This window comes from Mastigoproctus giganteus, chromosome 8 (assembly GCF_048544385.1).
Source record: "Mastigoproctus giganteus isolate SK-2022 chromosome 8, ASM4854438v1, whole genome shotgun sequence".
In the NCBI taxonomy this organism is placed as follows: Eukaryota; Metazoa; Arthropoda; class Arachnida; order Uropygi; family Thelyphonidae; genus Mastigoproctus; species Mastigoproctus giganteus.
Window position 1 is genome coordinate 143,160,706 of NC_143582.1, and position 19,735 is coordinate 143,180,440.

A 19,735-nucleotide genomic window follows, 5' to 3' on the forward strand; every position below is an offset into this window, starting at 1 on the left:
TGAATATTCCTCTGTATTCCACTTTTCTTGGGAAGTCTTCATTTGGTCTTAACAGACATTGCGTTTAAAAGGTGAAAATTAATCTCGTTTAAAAAATATGGTGTGTAAAATCTTGTTCAAAGAATGAATTAAAAAAAGCACTGCACAAAAGAGCAGCTCCAACCTTCATATTTCGTAAGTGGAGGGAGAGGACAGCAGCATAGCAAAACAAGCCTAAAAATTATTCTGTTTACAGATAATTTAGATTAAGATTTACCTATACTATAAGTATAACCCGCACCTCATGCCTCAAACTTTGATGAATTTAAAACTTAAAAGTGTTTAACCCCTTCACTTCAGAAACATGGACGTGGTCCCAGTACTTTCTATATACTAGCATCAAAAACAATGCATTCCAAAGGAGCGAAAGAGTCAGGACAACGAGTCAAAAAAATGTCAAGTCGCGTATTTAATTAGTAACATCACCTGGGTCGAACATTAGTAACATCACCCAGTGGTCATTTTTGAAAAAAAAAAAAAATCTATTCACGACGATCCTTTTCCAAAGGGAATAACAGCAGAAGCTAATGAAAAGGGCGACTCTTGATAGAAAAAGTTTGCAAACAGCGAAAAGGTCGATTTTTCAGGCTAACCCGCTTTTAATGATGGACTTACGTCGAGCTTACCTAATTGAGAAAAGTGTAATTTCTAACTTTTCAAAATTGGCAATCACACATGGTGGTTTTACTAAAGTATATCGTTTTTGTTAATGCACCATTTCAGTCTTTCCTGAGAGAAAAGTGGGAGCAGCGAATGGTTGTCGGATGTTTTCTTCCTTTATTTATCGCTTTTCATTTATTATGAGTAAAATTGAAATTAATTATTAGTACCTTTACTGTTTTGTTTTTTTCTGTGAAATAAAATTTTCTGTTCTATTCCTTTCCTTTTACAAGGAAAAAAATATTGAATACGGTACTTTCGCTCTCCATCTAAGTGTCTTTAGTCCGTGCGTTCTCAAACTTTGCTATACCGCAGATCACTAAAATGATAAATAAATTTGTGTGACCCCCTCATTCCTATATATAAAACTAATGATTTTATTTTGGGCTGGAGTTTGAAAAGAAATAAATATGTCACTTAATTGAATAATTAAATTTTAATCTGTGTCAAATAAAACAATGAAACTTTATAAAACTGTTGCATTGGAAATAAAAAAAAATCGCATTTATTTTTGTTTCGGTAGGCCACATTACTATTTTAACTTGATTCTCATGGACGTCCCATTTGAAATTCGATAAATACACGTTATTTTTATTTTATATACGTATTCTGGAGGTGGGCTTCACATCTCTATAATAATGATTGTAGTCATAACAAAGTGATGTGTCATCTTGCTTTGTCATTCGTAAGTTTAGTAATTATATCATCCTTCACCCTCTGTAAGATTTTCCACAATGACTATTCCTTTTCTTCTTTTATGCTATAAGAGCGAGAGAGATTTATTATTGTGATTAAAAAAAAAAAAAAGTTAAAATCTTGACTGTCACGTTTGGGTGTGGATAATAGGTGTTTGCTACTTGTAGAATTCCTTTCTTCACCAACACTTCATACAGCGAAGGTCAACAGCGTTTTCTACCCACAATGTTGTCGATTTCATCATCTCCCGAGAAATTATTTACATCAGACATCAGTGATTGTTCGATTCGCAGTATTTTCAATATTCCTTGGAATTAGAATAAAAGTAGAATTAGTTTAAGTTGTAGTGGCAACCACTCGAGTGATCCAAAAAGCTTTTCTAGGAGGGACGATACTCAGTGATGATGTATATGCTAGGCAGTAATTGAAAATTTAGTTCGAATTTATCTAGAATTTTCAATCAGCTGTTGAATAGATACATAAAACACAAATAGTTACCATTCTGTAACTTAATATCATAAATTACTTGCTGTAATTTAGATAACATATACTAGCATCAAGAACAGTGCATTCCAAAGGAGTGAAAGAGTCAGGATAACGAGTCACAAAACTGTCAAGTCGCATATTTAATTAGTAATATCACTTGGGTCGAACATTAGTAACATATTTTCCAAAGCAGCCTGAGCACAACAAAGTCTTTCATAGACTCGGAACTTACGTGCCAGCATAGAATCCGTGTGGAGTGAAGAGTATGACGAGTTCCTCTGTGTGCATATGGGAGAGCGAGTGAGAATGTTTTACGGACGATTTCAGTTTGAAGAAGGATCTTTATTGCAACGTTTAGAATGATAATTCACATAATAGCAGTTGCAACAGCCCGTCACGCACGGCACAGTGGCCAGGGGTTAATAATGTACTACAGAGACATTATTGCCTCAAAAAGCCAAAAAATACATTAATAAATAAGTGAAATAAAGTACAGTACATGAGAATGGAGAAATGACTTCTATATACTACATATATAGAACATTAAGTGAGTGTACAACCATTTGTTTCAAAATACATACTATAAGGATATACATCGAAGTGCATAAATATATACATGGTTGGTTGAGTTAAGAATATATATATTGCTCACGACTCGTATTATAATAGTAGTAGCCTTGGCCACCTCACTGAGTATTCTTTTCCTGTACTGTCGATCTCGATAGAACTCGTTGAAGTCGACATTTAAGTCCTGGACTCGAGATAGCATCTGCTGAGGAAGAAATCTGTCCGACAGATGAAGGCATCTTTGTAGAGGGCATAGCTGAAGAGTTGCTCGTAGACATGCAACTGGGATCCTCCATGCACAGGTGATCCCAGAAGGAGGGGGAGGAGATGAATCTGGTCATGAGTTTGACTGTTGTGACGAGCCTTCTTTCATTAAGCGATGGCACGGAGCCATCCGCCACTAGAGAAGTGGCGGATACACTGTTGTTGAAATGAATGTCACCATGGTGAATTTGAATGTTACATGGTGCAGAGGTTGCATGCATACCCAATGCAGTCTTGCGGCTTTGGTGAGGAGTATGTCTACTTGCTGGCTGAGAAGAAGCTAGGTCAATGTGATGTTAGACAAGCGGGATGGAGGCTCCATTGAGGGCTGGATAAATTTTTGTTGGCTGTTGCTTTAACGAGAAGACCATGATTTCTGACTTCTCAGGATTGATATGCAGACCAAATTGTTTGAGGTAGATACATATTGAGGAGAGAGTGGAGGTTAGCTCTTCTGAGATTTGGTGAGGGTCTTGGTTTGTCTTAATTGGCGTGAGTACCTTTAGATTGTCAGCATATACCAGGATATTTAACTTTTGGATTACAAGTGGAGCAATAAGGGTGAAGAGGGGGCCAGATAGTACTTCCCCTTGCAGGACTCCAACCGAGATTACTTTGAAGTATTGGGAGTTATCTACAGATAATTTGATTATGCAGTTATTCAGCAGAGATGTGAGGAAAGCTAAGATGTCGCCTCCTATCTGATAGTGGTTCTCTATAGCTTTAGGATAGATGGCATGTGCACGGCATCAAATGCAGGTTCAATGTCTACTACATAGGTGGCTGCCAGCTCTTCTCTGTTCTCAAAGGCTGCAAGGATTCTGTTAGTTGTTGCTAGAAGGTTGGTTACGGTTGATCTCTGTGGGAGTACATAGTGGATTTGTTGGGGGGGGGAGGGTTGTCTGGCAGGATTTGTTCAGTGAGGATCGGCAGCAGTATTTTTTCTAGCAGTTTCAATAGGCAGGATGAGTTTGAGATCGGTCTGTAGTGGTTCACAAGTCATGGAACTCGAATTTTTGGTTTGCCCGTTATTGACCAGAACAAGTGGGCCGGAAACTCACCATAGGGGGATAAAAGTTTTAAATAAAGTCGATGATGACTATTTGTATCAGTATGTTATAGTAAAAAGATTCTGGACTTGATCGTTACTCAAGAACCAGATGTCATCATTGGGCACACAATGCACAAATATTAGCACACGGCGTTCACACAGTCAGTGGTTGGAAGACGAGAAAGAGGTTGCAGTGTTAAAGGTAAAGGCATGTGCTTTAATTTCAATGGCGGACAGGATTATGACAGTTTAAGATGTTGAATAACCTCCGTTAACTGGAGAGACAGCAGAGGAAGGGGAATACATAAAAATTATGGAATATAATTAAAAGCCACCATTATGAAAATATTGCACATGGAGGATGCCGAGATCGAAGAATACAGAGCTAGCCAGTTTAATACAGTAGGAAAAGATATCATCTTTTTCTACTGTATTAAACTGACTTGCCATGGTGAGTTTCCCGCCCACTTGTTCTGGTCAATAACGGGCAATGTGTGTAAAAAAAGTAACAGTGCTAAGAAAGGTAATGTAGCCTATAACAGCTACAAGTTGATCTCTAATAGTACCACAGAAAAGAATAGGTTGGCAATGGCTGATATGAGACATCAATGTCTAAGAGCGCAAAAAAAAGGGAATAACGAGTTTTTCATGTACACAAATACAAAGAAGAAACAGAAAGAGATTAAACCCTTGCACCTTGCATAATGATGTGCAAAAGCCTTAGACAAACTTGCTGATGAATGGAGCAGGTACTTCGCATTGATCTTTACATACGAAAGACCCTTTTAGCTGTGGTGGATTCGGGCCGGAACGACGTTCCGGTACTTGTTTCTAAATGTCATAATAGAAAATCATTAAATTTATATATTTAATATTATGAAACAATGGCATAATCAAAAGGGAGGGAGAAATATCTATTTTTCCTTTGCTACTAAACATATATATTAATAGTAATTTTTGAAATTAATAGATTTATTTAAAAACTTGAATGTTTCTTACCAAAGTACAATGTGTGAGATAAAGAGATCCAACGAATGATATATACTGTGATGTTGCGAACGCTGCATTTTGATTTGCCATGACCTGAACGGTAGAACTGGTTGTTCTATGAATCGTGAGTCTGAAGTCTGATTCAGTTACCGTACAGTCGATGTGGCGTTATCATATAGTCTCTTGGAGAACGAGCGTTCCGGTACTATTTTTTTTTTTTAGCAATACACCTCTGCTTTACAGTGAGGAGAGACGGAGGTTCAGCAGTATGAAATCAGTAATATTCAAATTACAGCTGAGTGATTATTAGAAAAAAATTTCGAGCCTAAAGGCAAGTAATACCCCTGGAGCAGATGGAATATAAACACAATACTTTTCAGTTAAGCGTCAAGTGAGTGTATTATGCCATTAAGGTTAATTGGGAGGGCATACGATGCAAGAAAGCAAGCATATGCAGCATCAGCCAAAAAAAAAAAAAAAAAAAAACTCCCATTGTTCTAAATGCTTTTACAGCTCAGCCTTGAATTTATTTAGGCTATCAATTTCCACAACAAAAGATGGAAGCCTGTTCCACCAATCAACTACCCGCTGGCTAAAAGCAAATTTCCGCACATCTATTCTACAACTGTCTTTCCTCAATTTGAATCTGTGCCCCCTCAGATTCTTAATCTGAGCAAGAGGAAGAATCCCATCAGCATTCAGCTTGCTCAACCCATTCAACGCCTTATACGCCTCAATCAAATCATCTCGCAGGTGCCTACTCTACAGGCGCTGCAATTTGCAGAACTTAAGACTTTCTTCGAGGAGGAAGACAAGAAAGAGGACGAGATTGAAGAAGTGCCAAAGGTACAAGAAAGTGATCACCATGGTTAATAGAAAACTTCTCGACACTATACAGCGAAACATACTCCTTACCATAACAAGAGCCTGCAGGACAGTGAGCATGCACGCCTTGCAGGTCTTGGCTGGGGCCCTGCTGCTGGACCTGGAGGTCGTGCGTTGCGGTATGTCATACCACCAAAGGGAAAACAACAACAAACCTGATTGGATATACCACAGACCCGGCAAATGCCTGCAATACAGAAAAGAAGCGACTACTGACGCATTTACAGCACGTGTGGCAGAATCGTTGGTCCGCATCCACAAAGGAAAAGTTACGAAAAAATTTCATACCACACGTAGACAGTGTATTCCAACACCCCCCTCGATTTTCCCCAAGGCTAAATGCAACTCTTTTTGCTAACGGGGCACGGACCGATAAAGGCCAAAATTACAGCGGTTGGGATTATTGAAGGTGGGGCATGTACCTGCGGCGAAGAAGAATCATGAAAACACTTGATGTACGAATGCACATTATACGAAGACCTAAGATGTATACTCATTACACAAATCATGTACTTGCCTAAAAACCTGGAACACCAACTCCTTGAATCCGAGGATGAATATAAAGCCTTCAGCAAATATGCGCAAAAACTATTTGCAAGAAGAAGACAGCTGTTGTTATTTTTTGGTTTTTAGGAGCATTAGCAAATAAGGCCATATTGCTCCGGGATATGCGGTGGTCATTCCCTGACCTTTCCGCATCCTCCGTATTTGGTGGCTCGAACCCGGGTCTAATCAAGAAGCGTGTGCTATGCACTGCTGCTCCTTCCCACCTGGCTACGGAGGCGCCAAGAAGACAGCGAACGGCCCCGTAAATATACGCGGAACGCGCTACCAGTACACGGGCGGAATACAGTCAAGTAAAGGAGAAAGAACCATGGCGATGACAGAAATTGCTACCTGATGACACAGGGAACTACAAAGCAGAACTACAAACCTAAGCATTGAAATGCACCCACCTCATTGACAATACACCAATGAACTGAAAGGACAAAGGTCCCACGAGCAACCGCAAGACTATCCCTCACTGAATTTTGTCTTTCACTGAGCTATATCAGAGCTCCGACCTCCACCCACTCAAGTGACAACCGAATGGGGGGGAACACCCGCATGAGGACAAAGAATCTCCCAGGCCTCACCTACCACAATACGTCCACACAGATGAAGATGATTCCACCTACAAATGGATGAGATCACACCTCATGGGCAACCAAAGCCTATACGGCCCTGATCACACCGGATGGGAATTGGGTCCCATGAGTGACTCCAAAATCTGGTGACCCGGATAGGAATAACATGACGGCAAAAGAGAGAAGCAGCGTTGCTGTATGGACAAATTGGCTTTCCTGACCCCCACTCCCTTGTGTGGTCAAAACTTTCCCCTACTCCTGGTGGGGACAGGAGACAGTTTCCGTGGTCTCTCCCCCGCCACCTCCTCGTTCTTTGCCTGGTGAGGCATTGGCCTGCCTCACTGACAATCTGGGGATACCATCTCTATTTTCCCCATATTTCTGCCTTTCACCCCTCAGCCTTCAGCCTCTCCCCACTCTGTCTATACACTAGCGCATGTCCCACACTGTAAAACTAACAATGTCTAAATTAAACTAAGTACGCAAACTTTTAGCCCTTACAGAATCTAGTGTCTACCCCTACGATGCTTTTTTTTTTAAAAGGCCCTAGCCACTGAAGTCCCAGGAAACTAGGTGGCAGGGCCTGCCGGAGTAAAAATTTCAAACTACTGTGTACCTGATCTGCCTCCACGAGGCCACGTGTAGGCAACGGTCCCCAGCAGGGATCTAGCGGCTAAATGGCCAGAAGAACAACGATACATCACACTACACTTACAAAATCCATACACTTTTAAATCTCTGGCCTTCGCAGTGAACTGTTACACTCACAATGAAAGCAATGCAGAGATGGGGGAAACACCTGGTGCCATTAGACACGAATACACTTTACACTAATGCATAAAAGTGGTCTGCGCGTGTAGCACAGTGGTATCGTCACCCGTCTCCCCACACCAGCTGGAAAAAGCTCGGGTTCGAATCCCGTTGATGACGAGATTGGCGTTTTCCCCTCAGAAACTGGATTTTTTTTCGTCCAGCGAATCGATCAGAGAACACGCGCAATTTACAGACAAAAATAAATATGTGGGCATTTACGGGGGACCCTGATCTCATAATTTTTTTTTTTTTTTTTTTTTGATACATAAAAGTAGTTCTAATAGCGAAGTGGGTAATTACAAACCGGTCTGTTTTACTTCAGTGGTAGGAAAAAATCATGGAGACAATGAAAAAGAGTGAAACACAGGGATATTTACATAAAAATGGAATTCCGATTTTGTTCAAGGAAAATCATATTTAATTAATCCGATTAGCTATTCGAGCACAGTTGCATTAGTAACTGTGCCCTTCATGAGAGGCTATCGTATAAACTGGAACACATCGGATTACAGCTAAGCATCTAAGACGATCGCAAGGCGGTTGCAGGGCAGGTGGCAAAGAGTTGTGATTAATAGTTATTCTTCAGATTGATCTAATGTTAGAAGTAGGGTGCCTCAAGAATCGATATCGGGGTCACTGATGGTCCTGCTGTTCTAAAGTAACATCCACGAAGGTTAGTAAGGCATGATATGAAAATGTGCAGATGACGTAAGATTTAGAGTTCGGTTGATGATCACCACCAACCAGCGCTGCTTCAAGATGACTTAGATAACGCTTCGTGGATTAGCAGAAAAATGGCAGCTATGTTTTAATGTAGCAAAATGCAAGGTCTTGCACTTGGAGAATGCAAGGTCTTGCACTTAGAGGAAGAAAGGCATTAAGGAGTTACAATACGAGCGAATATGAAGTTCTCCGAGGAGCGTGACAACGGCAAGAAGGCATATGGTGTTCTACCGATGATTTAGCGAACATTTGCTTGTAGAGGCCAATCTCACATGATTATGAAAAAATGAAAAATCACTGTTAAATGTTTTTGTTATAACTGAGAGGAAAGCAGTAAAAATATCTCCAAATGTAGGGCCCCCTCCCTTTCAGTTTGAGAGAAGATCCCTACAAATCAGAGATGTACAAATGACTCTCCATTTACAGAGGGGATCAGAGGGCGAAGTGAGTAATTGCAGATCTTACAAGGAAAATAATGAAGTCGATGATTAAAGTCGTATTGCAGGATCATCTTGACAGGAATGCTGTCATACGGCGGACACTGCATGAATTTGTTAATGGGCGATCTTGTATCTTACCAAGGCCCAACGTAGCCAAGTGATCAGGGTCACGAAGATGCAGAAGTACATGCGCTTTGAGCAGACTGTGGTTCAAGCCTGGATGGCTGCTGGATGCGGTTAATGATTGTATTCTTTGTCCAAAATAATTAATGTAAACTCTTCTGGTCTAGTGTTTGTTCAGGAGTATAAACAAGAACGTGCTATTTTTTTTTTTTTTTCGATTGACTACTATGACGCAGTAATACTGGCATAAAATAATTTTGACATCATATACAGGATATTCAGAAACCTCTTTTGCAACACTAAAACGTTGTTTTGTAAAGGAATATGGGATATATGATACATATATGAAACAACTTCCAGGTGACAGATGATATACAATGGCGGACAAAAAAAAAAACACTGCATCACTTGTGAATTTTGCAAATAATGTATTTTGCACTGCATTGTGGGTTGCAGAAATATTCGAAATGCATTTATTAGATGGGATATATATCTGGGTGATTGAAATCCAATAAAAAGACCACCTGATATACCTAATTGCCATAAATATCTTCCCAAAGGGTAAAATGCGTAATTAATGGAAATATGAGAAATCATGCAAATGGCAATCATGATTACCAAACACATTTTATTGCATATACGTGTACAAACTGAAATTACAAGTTAACGTGATAGTATTATGTATTGTAAATCAGCAAAATAAGTCCTCAATATTGTGTTGTTCCTCCTCGAGCTGCAATTACAGCCTTGCAACGAACTGGCATAGAGTTAATCAACTTCTGGATATACGGTTGCCCAATATCGTGGTACCACACCCTTACACTGTCCTCCTGCAGCTGAATCTTACTTGTTGGCTTCTTCTGAGCAATTTTAGACGACATTATGTACCAGCAATTTTCAATAGGGTTCAAATCTTGACTGTTGCTGGGCCAGTCCAACACTGTAATGCCAGCATTTCTGAGGTATGACTGTACCTTAAGGGAGAAAAACGAGGGAAAACATTGGTGTAAGTATGTTTTAAGCCTTGTGAGACAAGAAGACAAACTCATCATTAAATATAAATAGCATAAAACTTACCAATTTTTCTGTTTGGCAAGGTACTGAGTCCTGTTGAAAAATGCAGTTTTGGACGTCTGTGTGGTGATCCCTAATAATGGGTTTCAGGCACTCCTCCAAGATAGCAATGTAAGGTTCTGCATTCATCGTTCCATTAATAAACTTAATTCGCCCCACCTCTTTGCTTGTTATGCATCTCCAGACCATCTGACCGGCAGGGAACTTTACAGTCATGCAGTCGGGATGGTCTACGAGACAGTCAATTCCCTAAGTGTTGGAAAGAGGCACTGCTCTGGCTCATTAAAAAACCGAATAAGCCCTCAACTGAACCACGGTCTTTCAGACCTATTGCACTATTGGCAAACCTTAGAATAATATTAGAGCGGCTAATGGCCCTCAGAGTTACCACTTTATTCCTTTCACAGGATTTAATCTCCCCATCCCAGTATGACTTCATACTGGGATGGGGAGATTAAAGACCAGATCAAAGAGGAAGCCCTCTTCGATCTGGTCCTGCACCTGGAGAACTCTACCTTCAAATACGAAGTAGCTATTTGCATCGACTTCGAGGGAGCCTTTGATACTGTTTGGTGGGAAAGTGCCCTTGAACGTCTCTGTGTTGCCAGATGTCCTTCCAATTTGTACATGCTGTTCCAGAGCTACTTTTCAGAGCGCTCCGTAATAGTAAAATCAAAATTTATTCGGATCACAAGGCCTATCTACCAGGATTGTCCCCAGGGCTCAGTCCTGGGACCCCTGGTCTGGAACGTGGTTCTCCAAAATTGATTTGGCAACTCCTTTGACAACACAAAAATTGTAGTATTTGCGGATGATCTCACCATCATAGTGTTTGGAAACTCACGCTCTGCTCTGTAAGCTAATGCTCGCCATGTTTTGTCCAATCTCTCTATCTGGGCTAGGTTAAACAAGCTCCACATAAATCCAGCTAAATCCAAAATGATGATCTTCAAGAACAAACTTGACCTGCGGAGACAGGTCAAGATCTTGATCTTGCCAGAGATCTTGACCGCAAGCCAAGATCTCGGGTGTGCAACTGCCCTTGGTTGCGCAGACAAGAGTCTTGGTTGCGCAGACAAGAGTCACCGTTGACAGCAAACTCTGCTTCTTCCAACACCTCAGCACAAAAGTTAGTTTTTTCTGCCTCCAATCTCAGAGTTTCCCGAAGTGATTGGGGTTTGTCCAAGAGAACGTTATCGCTATACTACAAAGCAGATTTCTACCCATTCTAACTTATGCTGCCGGTGTATGATTCCACCGTGCAGTTATTAGAGAAATGAGAAACAAACTCAACTCCATTCAAAGAGGATTGATCCTGGCCACCCACCGAATCTGCAGAACTGTCTCCACGGCAGCTATTCAGGTAATTGCTTGAACTCTCCCGCTTGCTTTGTTTACAGTTTTCAGCGGGCTCTGCTTCAGAATCAAAAAGAAAATACCAACCTGTATTCTGGATATTGAGCTTAATCTCACTGCAGATGTAAAGCGTGAAAAAACACAATGTTACAACGAACTGGTCAACATCTGGCAAACCAGGTGGAATATATCGCCACAAGGCACAGTAACGAAGAGATTCCTCCCCGAGATAACGGTCTGCAATGACCAAAACCACAAGATCCTGGTTCTTTCTCAGCCTTGAGACATCCTTCTTGGTGACTGGCCACAGCTCCCTGAATGAAAAGTTATACCAACTGGGACTTCTAGGTACTGACCTATGCTTTTGTGGAGCGAGAGAAAACTGGTAGCATTTTCTTTTTCATTGACCCCAGGGGCTCACATCTGGTGAGTATGGGCTTGGCACACCCAGGGTCCTGAGCTGGATATCATCATTCTTCTCTCTCTCTCTCTCTCTCTCTCTCTCTCTCTCTCTCTCTCTCTCTCTCGATGATTCCCTTCTACTTCTGACTCTTGTTCTCTCTCTCTCTCAGGGTAATTCAGAATTTTTTTTTTTTTTTTTTTTTTTTTTTGGCTGTTGCAGCATAAGTCTTAGGCTTCCTTGCACCATATACCTAATAATAATAATTGCGACTTGTACGAGGATATCAGAGATCAAATGTGGAGAGAAATTTTCAACTTCTTCCCAAACCAGGTGGATTAATTAATCCAGACTCTGGGCAATCTTTCTTCCCTGCAGGTCTTTGCATCATGCATTTTTACCCGGCGGAAGGCCTTGTATGCCAATGCTAACCAAAACCAGATAAGTGATTCTTAGATTTCACTGGTGAAAAGAAAAGAAATGATAAATGCAAAAAAAAAAAAAAGTTTTTTTTTTAAATATTTATTGATTTTATTTATTATTATTATTTTATTTCATTTATCGTTATTATTTTTTTGCTAAATTTGCCACACTTCTTCGTCTTATCATTATTATTTTTTTACCTGCAAAAGCTTTTTTATCGTTATTATATATTTTAAAATTAATCAATTAATTAATTATTTTTATTTATTTATTATTTTTTTTTTTACAAACGGCACCACTGGATTTTTTTCTTCTCCTTTTTTCCCTCTGAAATGGGTCCCCAGAGGATCCTGGCCCTCCTGCTGGCAACACCAAGTGGGTCAGAGTCTCTTTTGAGATGGTACGTGTTTTTCTAGGACTGGTCCACCTTTCCTATGGCGTGGACGAGCACCCAGAATCATCTGCCCAGGTGACTGATGCTTGTGGGCAGCCAAGAGGCCAGAACATAACAGAACACACGCATAATACACACAAACCTACGTCATTCATATTCTGATCCATTTGTAGTGATACTGTTCTTCACAGAGATACGAGGCGGAATTGAACAAACGTTCTAGGTGCCGCCCTTACATATACACATGTTCACATGAAAGGTTGAATTTCGATTCGTCAGAAAAGGTGACGGTGTCCCATTGCTCTTTTGTCCATAAAACATGCATTTTAGCCCAAGTAAGTCTCTCCTTCCTCATTTGTTGGGTTAACAAAGGCTTCTTCTTGGGCCGATAGGCATGCAGACGCCACATTCCGAACCGTCTTTGGATAGTTCGTGTACTTGTTTCAACAGAGGCTATCTCAAAGTCCAGTTTTAGATCAGGAGCACTAGCATGGCGATTACGAAGGCATAGCCGTTGCAAATATTGATCTTGGGAAGGCATAGTCACTCTCTTACTGCCTGATCCAGATCTTCTCTTCACATCACTGACTTCAAGCTTTAATTTCAGCACCCGGGATACTGTTGACTGGTGGCAGCCTATTTTATCAGCGATAGCACGCGTAGGAAGCCCTTCCTGGGACAGAGCAACAGCTACACTTTTTTCCTTGATGTCAACTGAACATATGGAGCCATGCTAACACCTCCGCAAAACAGCATACTAATGAGTGTGTATACCCTTCCAACGCCGTATTTATAGAAATGGCTGATGCAACACCTTGCAATTAATGGCTGATGCAATAGAAGCGTTATCTGACGCAATACCTTTGCTTTGTGACAAACAAAAATGAATGACTGTAATCAAACAATATCTTATATTTCTCTACAAATATTATATTTTTTAAGGTGATGCAGTTTTTTTGTCCGCCACTGTATATCTTAAACTTTTTTTCACTAACCAAAAAATGTGCTTTCTTCAGTAGACGACTGTATAATTGCAATATTATCATGATGGAATTTAAAAATCCTGAGAACGTGCAATGAGTGCCTTGGTTCGACAGGCTGCAGTCTGCTACCGCTGTTGCATAAATTTCGAGCATGGTGTAATATAGTGTAAAAATGTATATAGGAAGTCCAACATACATTTTTACACCTCCTGAGTAGACCTACAGTTCTGCAATGGTACGGAAAATCACAAAGGAGGCCTGTTTGTGATCATCCCAGCCGAGGTGGTGTGATTGTAAAGTCAGGCGTTAATTGGATTAGTTGGCATTAATTGAATTAATTAAAGCTAACCCTTCTAATGTTTATACACACGGGTCTCATTCTAGTTTATTTTAATCATTTTCTCCCACTTATTTTATGCATTAAACAAAGCAAATTAGAAGTGAGTTTTATCGAAGTATTAGTAGTCTTGGCTGTTTAGGATATATTAATAAAGTCGCATAACTTGAGGCAATTAGTCAAAAAATTCTACGTAATAGACGATGTACTAATGGCATCCTTATTCTTTCTCATATGACGCACATAAAAGGGGCATAAATTTAAAAAGGATGGCTACGGGGTTAATGTCCGAAAATTCGCTTTCAGGAAGAGAGTAATTGATTGGTGGAACAAACTTCCATCTTGGAATTTTTGTGGAAGTAAGTAGTTTGAATAAATTTTAAAGAAAGATTGAACAAATTATTAGTGGGAATGAACAGATGATGCGAGTGATTTATGTTTTTTTTTTTATTTTTTTTGACTTATGATATATAAGCTCACTTCCATTATTTACATCTACTAGTATTAATAATAATATATACTTCGATTTCAGGAAAGCTTTTGACACTGTTGCGCATGGAAGACTACTGTACAAATTGGAGCAGAATGGTATTAAGGGTAAGTTGCTACAATGGATAAAAGGATGGTTGAGTGGGAGAAGACAGAGCGTGGTAATCAATGGGTGCTGCTCTTTGTGAACTAATGTTATTATTGGAGTCCCACAGGGTTCGGTGTTGGGTCCACTGTTGTTTTGTATAATTATCAATGATATTGATGAAAAAGTTTGCAGATGATACAAAGGCTGGCATGGTTGTTAATGACAGTGTGCTACTGCTACAGGATCTAGAAAATTTGGGCAGATGGACTGAGAAGTGGCAACTGAAGTTTAATATTGACAAATGCAAAGTACTGCATATGGGTAGAAGTAACCCCAGAGAACGGTACCAACTGTGTGGTACTACACTTAGGGTGGTAGAAAATGAAAAAGACCTGGGAGTAATTGTGCAGTCAGATATGAAGTTTTCTGAGAAATGCAGGCAGGCTGTCAGGGCAGGTCATGGGGTTTTGTCAATGATATAGAGTAATTTTGCTAGCATACAGACTGCGTACAGGACTGGAGGCCTCATTTTAGGAAGGATGTAGATTTGCTTGAGCGTGTACAGAGAAGGGCAACAAGATTGGTGAAGGGAATGAAGGGATCCTCTTACCAAGAGAGGCTTAAGTTCTGCAAATTGCAGTGGCTGGAGACTAGGCACCTGCGCGGTGATCTGATTGAGGTGTATAAGGCTTGAATGGGTTGAGCACGCTGAATTCTGGTGGGATTCTTCCACTTGTTCAGATTACGAACCTAAGGGGGCATAAATTCAAATTAAGGAAAGACAGAGGTAGAATAGATGTGCGGAAATTTGCCTTTAGCCAGCGGGCGGTTAATTGCTGGAACAAACTTCCATCTGTCGTTGTGGAAGTTGATAGGTTAAATAAATTTAAGGAGGAACTGGATAAACATTTAGAGGGAATGCTTGTGTGAATTTTTTTTTTTTTTTTTTTTTGGCTGATGCTGCATAAGCTCATAGACTTGCTTTCTTGCACCACATGCCACTACTACTACTACTGACTGATTCAGTATTTTGTGGTTGTTTATAGAATGTGTGCTGCCACTCGTAGAAGAGTATAAAATCCTCCCAGTACTGTACTCTTAATTAAATCAGAGTCGATGCTCTGTCCATTCTACTGATAAAAGTCATACTGCCAGGTTACTAAAAAATGCTTCCCTCTTAGAATTCTTTTGTCTTTAGTATTAGCAGTGGCCACATGGGGAAAGGAAGCCTATGGCTTATGCTGCACCAGCCAAAAAAATAAAATAAAAAATAATAAAAATAAAATATTAGATTCTTAGCAAAGCTTATTATCTTAGTACTTACCTCTAGATCCGTATTTGTTAGGGTTAAATTTACATAAAGAAAAGTAATTTTTAATAGATTAATTAATTTAAAAAAACTATTTTTATTTTAAATTTTTAAAAACTTTAACAAAAACTCAAACATTTTAAAAACTAAAATGTTTTTAAATTAATTAATCTATTAAAATTACTTTATGTAAATTTAACCCTAACCAATACGGATCTAGAGGTGAATACTAAAATAATAAGCTTTGCTTATTATAATAAAAATAAGAAGAAAATTAAAAAAATAATAATTAATAAGAGAAAAGGAAGTAGACAACCTATGCGTTTCCCTCCTCCCGTAGGTAATTATCCATCTGACCGTTCAATTTTTCCAAACTGTCAGCCTCTGCCACCCATGTGGTTACTTATTCCAGTAATTTATATCTCTCTGGCTAAAATGAAACTTTCCTGTAATCCAGTCTAAACATCTTCCCCGTAACTTGAAATTATGGCCCCTAGTTCTAGAATCATTTATAACCATGAAAATTTCGTCCTCATTCATTTTACTTATGCCTCTCAGAGTACACCTTAGTCAAGTCTCCTCTAAGGCGTCTAGTTTCCAAGCTCTGCAACCCACATATTCGAAGTCTTTGCTCATATGGACGCCCTTTGGCTGATCTGACCAGGCGAGTTACCCGTCTTCGGACCCTTTTAAGAAGCACAATGAAACGCTGGCAGAAAATTCACACACGTCCGTGCAACAACAATGAGCAGCATCCTAGTAGTTGAATGTTTAATCTCATTCACGCACAACTGTGTATATGTTAAATTTTTCTCTAACGTCTTTATCGCATTAGAATTTTGCTGAAGAAGGGGTCCATTTAACCCTAAAAGCTACATGTCATTTATCGTTTATTATTAAAACTTTACTGGATCATACAGAATTTGTCTATTTATCTACAATGTCTTTCTTTAGGTGAGGTCTCCATACTTGAACGCAGTATTCCAAGTGTGGTCTAACAATAGCCTTATGCGATGGGATTATGACATCCTTATCTCTATTAGCAATTGCTCGATAAATCATCGATATGAAAACATGGGCCTTCCTTGTAACCCGTCTACAATGCTCGAAGAACTTCATGTCTGACCTTATCTTAACACCCAAGTCCCTTTCCTCCACTACTGGCTTTAGTTCAACTCCACAAAGTGTATAAGTTATTTTGGAGTTACTCTTCCCCAGGTGTAATATCTTGCACTTTGCTGGATTAAAGCATAGCTGCCGTTTTTGTGACCATCCCTGAAGTCTATCTAGATCATTCTTGGCGGTGATCATTAACTACTCTATCAATCTTTACGCCAGCTGCAAATTTAGACATCACGCCCTCTATCCCTTCATCGATGTCATATATGAAAATCAAAAACAACAGTGGTCCTAATACTGATTCTTGGAGAACCCCATTTCTTACATCAACCCAATCTGAGGAATAACCATTTATCACAACCTTCTGCCCTGAAGCCATCCAGTTATCCCTCTAAGGATCCCCCGGCGATTCCAACCTGTTCCAGCTTATAAACTGCTCATGTGGGACTGAGTCAAATGCTTTGCTGAAATTCAAATAAACAATGTCGAAATTATTCCCTAAGTCCAGCTCTTGAGTGATTCTGTCAAAATAGCTAACCAGATTAGTTAAACATGATTTTCCTTTTACGAAACCATGCTGAGTATCCTTCAAAATTCCGTTTCTATCTAAATGATCCCGAATCCACCCTTGATCATTGTCTCCATGATTTTCCCCATTATTGAAGATGCACTGAAGGCCGGTAATTTCTCACTTCACTCTTCTCTAACTAATTGCTGCATATTTCTACATGCATATTTTAATAAAAAATAAAAACTTCAGTAATTTATATCTCGGTGATTGCAAAAAAAAAAAAAAAAATAAATAAATAAAAAACAAAATACCAATCTAGCTCTTTGAATGAGTGACTTAACGGTATTCAGTTTTAAACGTTTAAAGTAAAATATGACTCACCCTGTATAATAAGCCGTTAAATGTAGTAGCATATACACACAAAATCCTTTTTACGAGACACATTTAAATCATATGAGTGTAAAAATATTTGTTTAATTTTAGAATAAAGCGAGTGGGTAGTGAAAGCTTGAATAATTAACTCGCGAGAGCAGCGTTTCTCAAACTTTGAACATTTTTTCTTTTATGAGAATATTTATTTTTGACACATACAAAGAATGCGATTAATGTATATCTCTCAATTCCGCCCATTTTGATTGGTTAAAATACCAATGTTATTAAAACTTTATTTGGTTATGTTAAAACTGAACCAATTGAATATATTCACTGTCTATAGTTGGTCATTATTTCACAAATAAAACATGTTTTTCGCCCTTCACATCTATAACGGGAACTAGATTCAATTAACACAAGTTCTCCTCTCGCACACATTACTTGAACCAACGGGAGATTCTTACAAGTCTGACGTTATGACTCTTGGATCTTTTTTAAATTGTCATGCATTTTAACATGGTTTTATTTTACACAGTGATGAACCGCTGGGTAGAAGTTTCTGGGAGGAATCCAGAGTTTAAGTTAATTCTTTAATGTATTTTTAACTTTTTTCAACACTACAATTATCAAACCAAACTTACGGTCAGAGGTAAGTTTCATAACAATACAATACAATTGAATGTATTTATTCATGTTTTTATAAAATATTTAATCTTTCTAAAAGAAGATAAAATTTAACTTTATGAGGTAATTTATGTGAACTTGGAAACAAATTTATGTAAATATGATATTATTAGTATTTAAACTGTTACATAAAATCTATTTTATGATGTTTAAATTTTACGGTTACTGTACCTCCAGTATTTAATCATTATTAAAAGATGGAATGCAGCTGACAACAAAATTTAATGACTCAAGTTCTTCATTATTTGCAAAAAGCCAAACATTAGTTTATCTGACACCCGTTTGAGGATTTTATATAGGGAAAGTCTCTAGGTGCGTACTGGCAGCGAGTGGTGTAACTAGCGATGGTCGAATGGGGAAGCTGCTCAAGAGCATGTAAAAAAAGGGGAAGGAGAATACAGCAAGAGAATGTACTGTTATTTTTAGCGAGACTTCGTAAAAAGATCAAGAAAGTTCATAAAATGAGATAATCGTAATGGTATTGACTTTCGCTAATTATAAATTAAATTATAATGAAAAAAAAATTCTTACCACAATCCTGATAGCTTAGGGAAAATGCAGGGGTTAACTGCAGAATTAACACAGCAAAACAAGTTATGGAAATGCCCATTCTTAACATGTTTTTCTTCTCTGAAGTACAATGTTTAAAGTGACAGATTCAACTCAGAATATGTGTAGTCATTCTATCCAGTCATTCTTGCCAAAACGTCATTGCATGTCTGTAATAACGTCAGTTGTACTGTTTCCTGTTAATACAAACACTTGCTTAATTATGATAAAGATATATTGCTATATTCCTATTCATCATACGTCTGTACTATCATGCATACGCCGTAACTGCTTTCTCCATGTACAGGGTGGTTTTCTCATTGGTCGTACTACTTCTTTTCTTTGCAGTTTCGCAAGCTTCAAATTTTTCGTATCAAAACATCATTGCACTGTAGAGAAAGGTTTGGAAATTTGGTTAGCAACAATGAATAAGGAGTTTTCCTGGATGAAAGTTTTGACAACAGAATGATTCCTAACTGTTACCCTGAAGTGTAGGACTGGAAATGGTATGGTATGGTAGGGTATAAGATTTTTATCTCTGAAGGTATCCCAAAGATAGTGTGTCATAAAAACGAACCATTCTTGCGCCGAAGAAAGCGATTAAAGACGATTTTTTTCCTGATGGAGGAAACGTTGGAGCATGTTCTTCGTAATCTCAGATTCCCACTGCAACACATTATTGATAATGTTGTGACATGAAATTGCAAACACCACTTAATACAATTCAATTGTTTATTTCTGTTTTTAAACAATTTTTAATATTTTTAGGTGATTAAAATAGTA

General features: G+C 38.8%; 1 protein-coding gene across 1 annotated transcript in view; it reads right to left on the reverse strand.

Annotated features, from left to right (window-relative positions):
- LOC150081877 (NPC intracellular cholesterol transporter 2 homolog a-like) overlaps positions 1–19,077 on the reverse strand; it is a 68,004-nt gene extending 48,927 nt beyond the window's left edge. The window contains exon 1 of the mRNA XM_090379785.1: positions 18,935–19,077. Coding sequence (XP_090235911.1) covers positions 18,935–19,022 — 88 coding nt within the window. The 5' untranslated portion in view covers positions 19,023–19,077. The remainder of the gene's footprint in view (positions 1–18,934) is intronic.
- Between the last annotated feature and the right edge of the window lie 658 nt (positions 19,078–19,735).